The 12281-nt window shown below is 36.3% G+C and overlaps 1 protein-coding gene across 7 annotated transcripts in view; it reads left to right on the forward strand.

The window, feature by feature from the left end:
• CNTRL (centriolin) overlaps nt 1-12281 on the forward strand; it is an 83508-nt gene that overhangs the window by 26513 nt on the left and 44714 nt on the right. For 4 of the 7 annotated variants that reach the window (XM_042912440.1, XM_042912439.1, XM_042912441.1 and 1 more), the window contains 5 exons: nt 3065-3184; nt 3725-3953; nt 5377-5486; nt 7495-7689; nt 11684-11837. In XM_042912440.1, coding sequence (XP_042768374.1) covers nt 3065-3184; nt 3725-3953; nt 5377-5486; nt 7495-7689; nt 11684-11837 — 808 coding nt within the window. Of the gene's footprint in view, nt 1-3064; nt 3185-3724; nt 3954-5376; nt 5487-7494; nt 7690-9900; nt 10042-11683; nt 11838-12281 lie in introns of those variants that run through there. The other 3 variants (XM_042912442.1, XM_042912444.1, XM_042912445.1) reach the window with 3 other exon arrangements.

Genomic DNA, 12281 nt, shown 5'->3' on the forward strand with positions numbered 1-12281 from the left:
GACTCTGAGTCTTGGGGTTATGAGTTCAAGAAAAAATTTAGGGGCACCTAGGTGGCTCAGTTGGTTGAACATCTGGCTCTTGATTTTGGTTCAGATCATGATCCCGGGGTTGTGGGATCAAGCACAACATTGGGCTCCACACAGAGCGTGAAGTGTGCCTGAGATTCTCTCTCTTTCTCCCTTTGCCCATCTCCCCCACTCATTCTCTCTCTTTCTTTAATTTTAAAAAAATTAAATCACAAGTGGAATTACTGTGTAATTTGCATCTTAAATTTTAGTAAACATTAAAAGCTTATAACAGCTTTATACTTCTACAGCAGTGAGTGAAAGAGCCCAATTCCCCACTTGATATTATTATTTTGAACGTGTAAATAGGATAGGAAAAAAGTAGAATCTCATTGCTTTAATTTCACTTTTGTTTAGTTGTTGGAGAGTTGAGTATTGCATATGTATTTGCCTGTTCTTCTTTCATTATTCCAAAAGACTATACTATGTTACAAAAAGAATTCTGGCTCAAGCCCCAAAAAAAAAAAAAAAAAAAAAAAAAAACAAAAAGAATTCTGGATCTTATTCTAAGAGCCTACTTTTGAAAAACACTTTCCATTATCTTCTGCAGACTATTTGGTGATAATATTTTCTTTAGTTGTATCATGCTTTCCAGTTTCATAAAGTAATTCTTCAGGTAGCAGGTCAATTAGCCTATAAAAGAAATGTAGTGACAATGAAGTAAAACTTCTGGTGCCATTTAAACTATAACAGTCCCCTTCTCCTGCCACCAACAAATATTAACTTTAATTAACTTTAATGTTAATATTACTCTTTGTCTTTTTGCAAGTCCCGCCAGCCTCACAGAGTCGTGAGGACCAAGTAAGGTAATACAGGTGAAAATAATTTGAGTTGAATTAATAGGTAATGGAAAGTGGTACATCTGTAACCTAGTCAGAATGATGGTAAAATGTGTCCATATAAGAATGGTGCAAGTTCTAATAACATTATGTTCCTAAGGTAAGTTTTCAGTCAAGAGCAGCTTCTATTTAACTACAGCTTAACTCCCTAAAGTTCTCCAGGTGATGGTCTCTGTCTGCTTTTTTCTCCTTTTAGCCCTTGTCTTGGTTTCTTGCAGAGCATTTTCTGCCGATTCTTTATTCTTCCTTAAAGGTAGTTCCTTCAGGGATGAATTGCACACTGTGTTTTTCATGGTCTGCATGATACCTTGTATTAATATGCTTATGTACATTTTAAGTGTTGAATCTGGCTTGCCTTCTCAAGAAATGTGCTTGTGTGTGTGTGTGTAATTTTTTTAATTGATGTTTACATAGAACTGTGAATTTGTGAAGGAAAGAATTTGTATCCTTTTTCTTATTGGTAAATATGTTAACTGCAGTCAACTCTTGGTTATCCACAGCTAGTACCGTAACTAGCCTTACTTTCCGGGTCCTTAGACTCCTCATTTGCTCTCATTTATGCATTTCTTCAGCAGACATTTATTGAATGCTTACTAAATGCTACGCCTAGCTCTATAAGAGACACAAGGTAATTTTAAGATGCACAGAGTATGTATCATTTGCCTGCAGAGACAAGTCCCTACATTGTCCATGGATCCCGTCACATTTGCCTTTGTTTGGGCCTTACTGCCAATGATCTTTCTTTGGGAAGAGAAGCCCAAGATTAGTTGATGCCGTTGGTTGTGAGTTGCCTTCTTGAGATTCAGGGACTTAAGAGCGAGCATTCAGTGAGAACATCAATGTGGGTAATGAGCTGAACACCCTGCAGCAGCAGACAGAGTGTTGAATTTGAAATCCAGGAGACTTGGAATTGAACTCTGCCTCTTCCACTACAAGTTGTGCAATTGGGCAAGTTATCTAGCCTCCTGGTGCAGCCTTTATCATCTCATAGGGTAGTTGTGAAGATTCAGTGAGACAGCACACGTAAAAAAGGCTTAGCACAGTGTCTCCCATACAGTGAGTACTTGATCAAGACTACCTGTTATCCCAGTTAGCCTTACTTCCATTTTGATGGATAATCAGGAGATGACTGTAAGCTAAATCCTGCACGACTTTGATTTCCTGGGCCTTGTAAAATGTTCCTGTCTGTTTATGTCTTACTCTCTTCAGCTTGCATTTTTATATTAATGAAGTTTTTCTGCATGTTTTTGTCTGGTACTACTATCAGACCCTGTCAAAAAATAAAAAAGACAAAAATCACTTAGCGGACCTTTGAAATGAACTCACCGGATTGGTTTAGTAGAAAGGGGGCTCGTAGTGGTAGTTAATAAAATATTTAGCATCTGCCACTAATCTCATGTGTAACTTTTGACAAGTCAGCTCACCAATCTAGGACTCAATTTCTTTACTTATATTTCAGAGAATTAAATTGGATGATCTCTTTTCTTCTAGCTCTAACAATTTCTAAGAATAAGTAAACCGTAATTATAGTAGAATTATTTTATTAAAAATGTAATATTACATATTGGGATCTGATTGACATTATTTACATCCTTTATCCTCTATTACAAAGAATAATGTTCAGAACACTGAGATACTACAGCAACAACAGTACAACAATTAAAACCAGTCTCTTAATTTCCTCCTTCTCACTCCTTCTTCTGATTCCTTTGTAATTAATCCCAAATATCATTTCCATCCATAATTTGAAGCTGCTATTAAAATTGTAGAGTAAGTTAAATAAATTAGTGTTAATTATTGGACAATCTGGAAGCAGGTACTTAATAGATTACATAAAAATAATTGCTACAGAATTATTTTCACGTTTGGATAAAGCAAATTTAGATGAGTTTTTAAATCTTTATTCATTAAATCTTTATACCCTGAAATAGCATATAAACTTCAAAGGTCTTTTATGTGATCTCTTATGAAGTGGTAATTTTATATTGCATTCTTTATAATCCTTTAGAATGAAAACAAAATGCCGTGAGTGTTCTGCTATTTGCTGCGAGGTTTAAAACAATCTAATTATTAGCTATGATTAGAACTTGCCATACCATCATACTTGTATACTAACTTACTGACACTGTATGTTGTTTCATATCACATTGGACCAATAGCTAAAACAGAAGACCATGGAACTAATGCGAGCGTGTCAAAAACAGTATGAGATGGAACAGGAATTGGCCTTTTATAAAATTGATGCCAAATTTGAGCCACTAAATTATTATCCATCAGAGGTGAGTTAAACTTCTTAGTAATCCACAGTTAAAGCCAGCAGGGAGTGGAGTGGGGGGAGGCAGATGGTGGAAAGAAATTTTCAAGGGACATTCCACTTTCAGAGTAAACATATTTTGCTTGAAACAGTGAATTTTTGGTTCAGTAAGTTAAAGCAGCCTCCAAAAAAGGTAAAAAGCCCCAAGGGAATCTGTGATTCCAACGAATATCATAATATTATTTCATAAAAAAGTCAATTATTATCACTTATTAGGTGGGGTTTTACTTACATATCAGCTAAGAAACCAAAATAAAACACTGAAATTTCTGATTTGAGAGATTAAGCAATGCTAATAATCACATACCTGTAGGCAGTTCTTTAATCAACCAAGCTAAACCCACTCTTTGAGGATGGGAAGAGGAACACCTTGAGACCATTTTTTGTTTTAGTTCTTTTTTGGTATGTTAAGGGTAAGATAAAAAAAAAAAAAAGTATATATTTTTTACCTGGCTGCTTAGAAGTTACTTATTAAACCATAAATCTTTACTTATTTTGCTTTTAGTATGTCGAAATTGATAAAACCCCAGATGAAAGTCCCTACATTGGCAAATCCAGATATAAGAGAAATATGTTCACTACAGAGAGTTACATTATTCCAAATGCCCGGACCATAAAGATCGTAAGGATGGAGCCAGATGAAGGGGAACAACTCAAAAATGAGCACGTGAACTTGAGAGCCCATATGCCACTGGACATACAACTGGAAGACAAAGAAAAAAAAATAAGTGCAGGTTAACAAAAGTTATTTTAAATTCTTTAAAAATGTAAAAAGATTGGATATATAGGCGAATTTTGTTTTACAATTCTTTTGAGTAATCATGCTGAAGGTTACTGTAGTGTTGTTTACATGAAAAGCCTAAAACAAAAGTAGTAATTCATGGAGCAAATTATTTTTTAATAATTCCTGTTATGTTGAAGAATGGGGTTCTTGACAGTAATTTGGCGGCAGTATGTCCAGGGGATCCAAGAATGCTTAAATCTTGACCTGCCAGCAGGTCCTTCTCACCATTGGAGCTGCACACTCAAAGGCTAATTGGTCATAATTGTAGCAAGTACACTTAACTGATTACTATACATGTAGCCAAAACCTAAAGCAGTACTTTGGATAAGCTGGATCAGTGCACCCTCCTCAGGCTTGGGCCTAAGACCAGCTTCTGACTCTTCCTAACCTGTCCCAAAACATCCGATTGAAAGGATCTTACCACTTCCTGGCAAGTCACAAAGAGGAAGAAGTCAATCCAAAAGGGTACTTAGAGACCCTGCTAATGGCAAACTCCACTTACTCGATGGGCTTCATGGATACGGAAGCAGAAAGCAGAACTGAGTTTATGCATCCCCTTAGTAATTATGGTCCATGGTGGGGCTCTTTAACAATCCAGTGGAGTAGCTCATCTTTCCTTGGTTGGTAGCTAAATGGAAAACAGGGAAGGCCAGTAGAGAGGCTGACTTGGAGAGGGGAGAAGAGAGACCTGAGATATCCATCTCATACACTCTGTACAAAGTTCTGGAAGAGAAAAGCAGAAATAAATCAGATATTTGTGTAGACTAGCTTCAAGGGGCTCATGGTTTTATAGGAGGCAGTTTTATAGGAAGGGAAGGAGACAGAGAAATTAGAAGTTTGAGGTAGAGAGTAATTGATTGGAGATCACCCCCACCCCAAGCTGGAAGAGTGTTCAGTGGTGAATTTCTTGATTTTGAGCCCTATCATAAAATAATTACCTCAAATACAGGGTTTTTGTTACAGCTTGAACTTAATTATAACTTAGTGACAAAGAAGTGTGTATCTATCAATAAAAACCTTATTTGCTCAAAAGAGTTTACTATTGGACATAGCAAGTAAAGCCCCTTTAATGTTAAGAATTTTACAATATAATACAATATAATTGATATAATTATCAATTAATTAATCAATCAATTAAATATCAATTATAATATAATTGATATAATTATCAATTATAGTTCTATAGCCTATGATGAAACTAGAGATTAACTGAGAGGAAAACCGTCATAAGAAATTACTTTTTTTTAATTTCTGTGATCTAGAATGACAATTTAATTGGGAGGAGGTGGTTATTGTGAAGAAAAAAAATCCCATGGAAATTTGAGAATTCAAGATTTTTCTTGTGTCTGTCTGCATGGTTTTTAAATTTGCAGCACAAACTCGACTATCAGAACTACATGATGAAATAGACAAGGCAGAACAACAAATTTTAAGAGCTACTGAGGAATTTAAACAACTGGAAGAAGCGATACAGCTTAAAAAAGTATGTAAAAGCAAAGTAGCAATGCAAGAGGAAATGCAAAATATTAAAGGTTTTCTCCCTTCATAACCACGTAAAACATTTTAAATCAGTGCTGCCTAATTAATTATGGTGTAACAGTTTTCAGAGTCAGCTTTGGTTCTAGCATTTTCCAATTACATTTTCCTTCCACCCATGATCACATCCTATTAGTGTTTTATAAAGTACGTAGAAGTAAATGACGTCTAATTTATGTAAAAATACGTGTTCAGTAGGAAAGTGTCTCCTTTACCCAGGGAAGTTGCTGTTTCCTGTTGTATCTGTTATAATCTGATTAAGCACTACCCACCTTTAAGATCCTGGGACCTAGGTTAAGAGTCAGAAGACATCTCTACTATACATGAACATTATCAAACACAAGCAGCAAAAATGTCAATGATATAAAATATGGTGAACAAAAAGAAGTAATTAATACACTCTCGGAAAGTTTGTCATGCAGAAGTAAGCAGCTCAAACCCATGATGTGATTGCACAGGGAGAAACTTAAAAAGGAAGTATTTTGACAGTTTTTCAGTGTGTAAAAGGTTTCAGTTATTTGCAACTTGTAAAAAGCAGTATTTCAAAATTATGATGGTAACTGCATTCATACCACAGTAGGTAAGGCAAGAATGTGAAGTTCAAATTGTAGATTATTTTAAAAGATACACTATTGTGATTTTAAAATTATATACTAACTAGAAATTGATTCAAGTTTATTGGAAGCTTACTATATGCTAGTCCCTGTCTGGGCTGGGCCCAGAGTGATGAATAAAACAGGTATGTTTCCCTCCCACATGCATAGGAAATAGGTAATAAACAGTAGAAAAAAAAAAAAAAGAAAAAAAATAATATAGTTAAACAAAAATGTGTTATAGTAAAAAAATAGAAAATTAGGAGAGGCAGTAAAAAAGATAAAATTTAGATTGTGAGGACCACAGAGGCCTCTCTGAGGAGGTGACATTTAGGCTGAAACCCAAAGGACGACAAGGAGCCAGCGAGGCAGAGTTAGGGGGTCAGGTATTCCAGGCAGAAGTGAGAGTGTGCACAAAGACCTTGACACTAGAGATTGCTCCGTGGAGTGAGGGAGAGTGTTCCGGAAGATGAGGGTAAAGAGTAAACAACCGGTTTCACAGGCTGTGGTAAGGGGTTTGGATTTTATTCGGAATGTAATGGGAAGCTTTTGAAGGACTTCAGGAAGTTAGAATGGCTAATCCTATTTGTGTTATTGTGAGGTCACTCTGGTTACTGCATGAGAGCAAAATGGGGTGAGGGAAATGGAAAGAATGGGGATGTGTCCCATGTCTCAGGGGGCTGTTGTTGAGTACAGGCAAGAGATGACAATGGTTTGGACCAGGAGGGTGACGGTGGTGGCGGAGAGAATGCACACTGATTGTCAGCAAAATGTAGCAGTGAACTGATCAGACTTCAAAATGGGTTGGAAGTGGGACCTGAGGTGAAGGGAGCCATCAAGAAGGAGCTTACTAATTAAAAAAGAATGTTTTATAATAAATGTTGGCCAGAGCTTATATAAATAGATTGATAGATGTAAATAATGTATATAATGTTGAAATACATGGATGCTTATAAAATGTGCTTGAAAAAAATTATTTTAAATGAGTACATATAAGCCTACATTTTTCATTACACTATAATTTAGATGACATGCTAGTAACAAGGGTAAGGGCGAAGTCAGCTACCATTAATGTTATGGTTATTATTATTAATAATTTACGAGTTGCTTATACTGAATGACAACTTCGTTTTTACCTATTATGAGTTTTCATAAACTTTTATAAAGTGAGATTTTCCTCATGTAATAAGCATAAAAGTATAAGATGAATGGAATGCCTAGATGACTTTTACATTAACTTTTTTTTAAAAAACTGGTAGAGCACAGAATACCTTTTAGAATTTTAGAAATCATCGTCTTTAAATTTGTAAATCACTGTTGCTATCCTCTGTTAATTCTGTTTTGGGGTGTGTGGGGGATTAGATTTCAGAAGCAGAGAAAGATCTTCTTTTCAAGCAGTTGGGTAGTAGGATACAACTTCTCAATAAGTTACGCCAAGAAGTTGTGGATCTCGAAACACAGATGGAAAAGCAAAGGCAAGAAATTGCTGAAAAGCAGAATGAGATCAAGGACCTGCAAATAGCCCTAGATAGCCTGGATTCCAGAGACCCAAAACATGTAAGCAAATGGAGAGATTTTGGCTTGTTTTATGGGGACTAGAATATCATTCCATCTAGAAATTATGTCTCTTCATTTTAGCCCCAGAGTTCTTTCTGAAAGTGTTTGAGTTTGATGCACAGATTTGAGTGATATATATGTTTATGGATGTGTGTGTCTGTCATATATATCTGGTTGTGTATTTTATACCTGTGTGTGTGTGTGTGTGTGTATCACTGTGTTGAAAACAAAACCTAAGGCTTGAAGGAGATAGCTTTTAATAGAATGATAGATGCATGGTACTTATTTTTTTAAGTGACTGAGTTTCGTTGTATTTCAAATCAAGAGAAACCTGCTGCAAGGTGCTGTCCAAACCTTTACCCTTTGTCTTTTCTTGCCTTATTTTCTTAAGAACAAGGTGGTGAGATGGGAGAGCTGAAAAGGGTCCAGAATCCTTTTTCTACCTCTTTAATCCTTTATGCAAATATTCTAAAGCTATTTGTTTCATATTGTTTTGTTTCTTCCTTAAAAAAGGAAACATTTTTCTAGAGTGTGTCCTCCTATGTGGCCGTAGGTGGGCAGGTGGCTGCAGGATGGAGTTAAGTTGTCTCTGTCTTGAGAAGTCTTAGTAATAGCTTACATTTTACCCAGTATTGGTAAAAAAGGAAGTAAAAAAAAATTCCTGCATATTTTACTGGTATGCTTTGAATAATAATGTTATATTTTAAAGGAAGTTTAAAATCTCTGGATTAAGAGATATCATAGAATTTGACATGGTAAGAACAATACACTATAATTACTTTCAATATTTGTTAAGTTATTTATCCTTTTAAACATTTTAATAAAATATCATAGATAATTTTGAGAAGAGGTAACCTTATCATTCACAGACATAAGGTGTCTTCTAACAAAAGCTTAAGACTAGTAAAATTGAAAGTAAAAGAGGACTTAATTATTTTAAAGAATTTTCCCTATGCGAAAAAATTGTAGATTTTCCAGTAATATGTCATATGGTCAATAATATATATATTTTAAGTTTATGTATTTTTGAGAGAGAGTAGGGGAGGGGGAGAGAGGATCCAAAGCAGTCTCTGCACTGGCAGCAGAGACATGGGGCTTGAACCCCATGTGGGGTCATGACCTGAGCCAAAATCATGAGTCAGATGCCCAACCAACTGAGCCACCCAGGCTCCTTTTTGGTATTGTTAAAGCTACTTAGTTTTTAAGGTTACAGCTTTAGCCAAAGCACCAGAGGATGTCTCTTTTTAATTTGTTCACCCTGAGGGAGCGTCTTTTTTCTGCTTTGCACAAAGTCACCTTCTTGGCTAGGTTTAGGCTCCTCACATTCTACAAAATATAAACATTTTAGCAAGAGGGAAGGAATCAGGAGTGGGATCCCAGCATACTTTTCTATAGGTGTGGATAGACTTTTATCCACTTAAGTTTTATTATGTAAGCAGATAGAGTATTTTTCTACGTAGCAAATAGAATTTAAAAGTAAAAGTTTTTGAGAGATTAGAAAACAGTATGTCAGTCTGCGATTGGTGGAAAACAAATATATTAAGTGCCAATGATGTTTTCCATTATGCTGGGGTTTTTTGCATATACTGGTGAGGAACTTTCTCACAGCGTCCATATGGCTGAGGACATTTTTAAAAATTTTGCATAAGATGAAAGTGTGATTTTAAAAGATGAAATGATTTCCTAAATTCACCTTTTTAGGAAGAGGCTGAGCCCATGCTATGCTACTACAATGACCCTTTCCCCACAAAGGAACTAAAGGTGTACAGGGATTAATTATTTTTAAAATTAGCTAAGAGCCAAACCTAGGCAAGTTTTCAACAAACGAAAGCATTTAACTAGGTTTCTAAAGGAAAAAGTACTATTTAAAAATCAAATCCCATTTTAGCTATAAAAAACAAAACAAAACACACACTTCATAGGTAGAGGCACAAACACCACAGCAGCAACCATAATAAAGGAAGATTTGTGTTGTTCTTCCCTACCTGGCAATGCCCTGTGGAAGCAAAAGGTAACTGACTGTTCTCTGTAGGGAATTAGCCTGTAGTAATCTGTTGCAAAGGCTGTGCGTGATTGGTCCTCGGAAGCTTCCTGTGTTGTGATTTAAAGCACGGAGGGTGGGGCCTGCCCGCAGAGGCTGCTCGTGATTGGATGGGTTGGGCTGCCGCTCACTCTCCGCCAAGAATGTGGTTTGAAGCCCTGGGAAGTTACTGAGACTCCAAGCCGATGACAAAAATGTGGCTGTCAGAGAGGGAAGTGCACGTGAATTTGAAAACAGCCTTAGAAAGTGTTCCGCCCACAGTTTCCCTGTTCTCAACGGCTCAGTTCTAACAGGACAAATGTTAAGTTAAGGTATGATCCTTTTCTCTCTCTCTCTGCAAAAGACTTGAAAGGAGGAGGAGTCAGAGATGTAAGTTCCTGTTTTTGTAACTCTTGTGAGCGCCACAGTTGTGAAAATCGCAGAATCTACTTTTGCTCCCATGTGTTTAATGCAAATCATTGGCATATTGAGCTTTTTTGGGTTTTTTGCCCTGTCTGTAAAGAGATTTCAGTGGAATTTTTAATGGTGAATTTTAAAGGTTTATGAAGAGAGACATGAATGCAGGAGTTTTTTGTTTTTGTTTTAATTCTTTCTTGAGCCATACAAATTCTAAATGTACTTAGAATTTAAACTGTTATCTGCACTTACCTTTCCAGAAAGATTTCAGATTGGTGTTAGGAGGGCAGAGAAAGAAAAGTTTTGAAAATTCCACCAAGTTTCTATTAAACAAAAACCATCTGACCAGGCTCTCATTCACTTGTTCCTTAAAAATGAAGAGACTTTTCTTTCTTGGCTTTGGTGGCAGCAGACATCTAAAATTGAGAAATGTTCTTTTATAATCAAATGGGTATTAGCCATGAGAGCCTTGGAGTTGGCTCTTCGGCCTGTGATACACTTCTTTCTCCTGCTAACGTTCTCTTGGTTTATTGTTCTGTTCCTTTGATCCCATGGGGGCAAACCGGAGCCCTGAGGATGTCAGTGAGAGGGCAAAGGTTCTCTGGAGAATTATTTTGTCTCCACATGAACAGTTGCCTCTAAGGAAGACCTGGGCAAGTCATTGGTAGATCTGAGATTCCGTTTTCACATATAAAAAGAAGAGTTAAGCCAGACATTGATTCTCAGTTTTTTTCTTCCCTGAGCCCACCTGGAAGTACAATCCAGTTTTCAGTTGATAGTAGCTCCCTAATGCGGTGGCTCTCGGGGTGTGAGTGGCTGTGTGAATATGGGAAAACTCAGTTTTCCACCAGGGGCATATGTCTTGGTAGAGGAGTGTGCCTCCGTGTGGCCCTCCATCTTGACAGTGACTGGGCTGAATGGTGTAGGTCTCAGCTACCAGTTTATCGAACCTAAAAATCATGTGTTTCTTTGTCTAAGGAATCAAAAATACACTTGAATTCTAAGTAAGTGTTTCTTCCATGTCTCTGTTTCTCCCTAAGAAACCTTTTTTTAAAAAGCGTGTTTAATGTGCTTTTCTGATTAAAAAGGTATTGTCTATTACAAAATGTTTAGTACTAAAAATATTCATTAAAAAAATCTGTAATCCTTCCACCCAGATATAATTCTTGTTAACATTTTAGAATACACTCATTTTCTATTGCTATACTGAGTATAAAAATCAGTTAACATTTTGGAAACCAATTTTAATTGGTTTTTAATGCCCTGCAGAGAATATTGAGCTTGGCTACATTACCTCGTGGCTGTACCCTTGGAAAAATAATTTAATCTCCTTGATTTTCAATTTGCATATCTATACAATGGAGGTGATTTTCAGATCAAGTTATCATGAGGTTTAAATGAAAACCACTGCGTGAAAACAACACAAGGCCTGACACAAATAGACTCAAAACGTTACATTTTATTTTCCATTCTGCCTTTAGAAATGGTAAGCATTATTATTTTTTTTAAGAGTATAAGGAACTCAGGACTTTGTTAATTTTTTTTTTTTCAATTCAGTGCCATATGAAGGCTCAGAAAAGAGGTAAAGAACAACAACTTGACATCATGAACAAGCAGTACAAACAACTTGAAAGCCGTTTGGATGAGATACTTTCTAGAATTGCCAAAGAGACTGAAGAGATTAAGGACCTTGAACAACAGCTTACTGAAGGTGAGAATTTAAGTAAGATTTAAGGTAAATCAGTTCTAGTATTAATAAAAGACAAGTGACACGCAGGCAGGCATTAATCCTGATATGCCTCAGTTGTTCGTACTAGTGTTTGATAGGGAAATATTTGCAGAGTACCCAAAATACTTGTTTCATCAAAGTAAAAAGTAAAAAACAAAAAAATTCAATTTTAGTTTTGTTGTATTGATTCCTAGTGAGTCAGGTCATTGCATTCAGTAGGCTAGAAGCCAGTGTATAATCATGGTAAGCTGGGGCATGTCACTCTCTTTCAAAGCATATAATCCTTTCAGGAACAAAGAGCCCATTGACACCAGGGCATTCAGTTTCTAGTTATAAGGAGAGTATGGGAAGAATTTAGGACCTACATTTGCAATGCAGATTGAGATTGTGACTTTGCCATAATGGTGGGAAAGGAAGATAATATAG

Source organism: Panthera leo, chromosome D4 (genome assembly GCF_018350215.1).
Source record: "Panthera leo isolate Ple1 chromosome D4, P.leo_Ple1_pat1.1, whole genome shotgun sequence".
NCBI classification, from domain to species: domain Eukaryota; kingdom Metazoa; phylum Chordata; class Mammalia; order Carnivora; family Felidae; genus Panthera; species Panthera leo.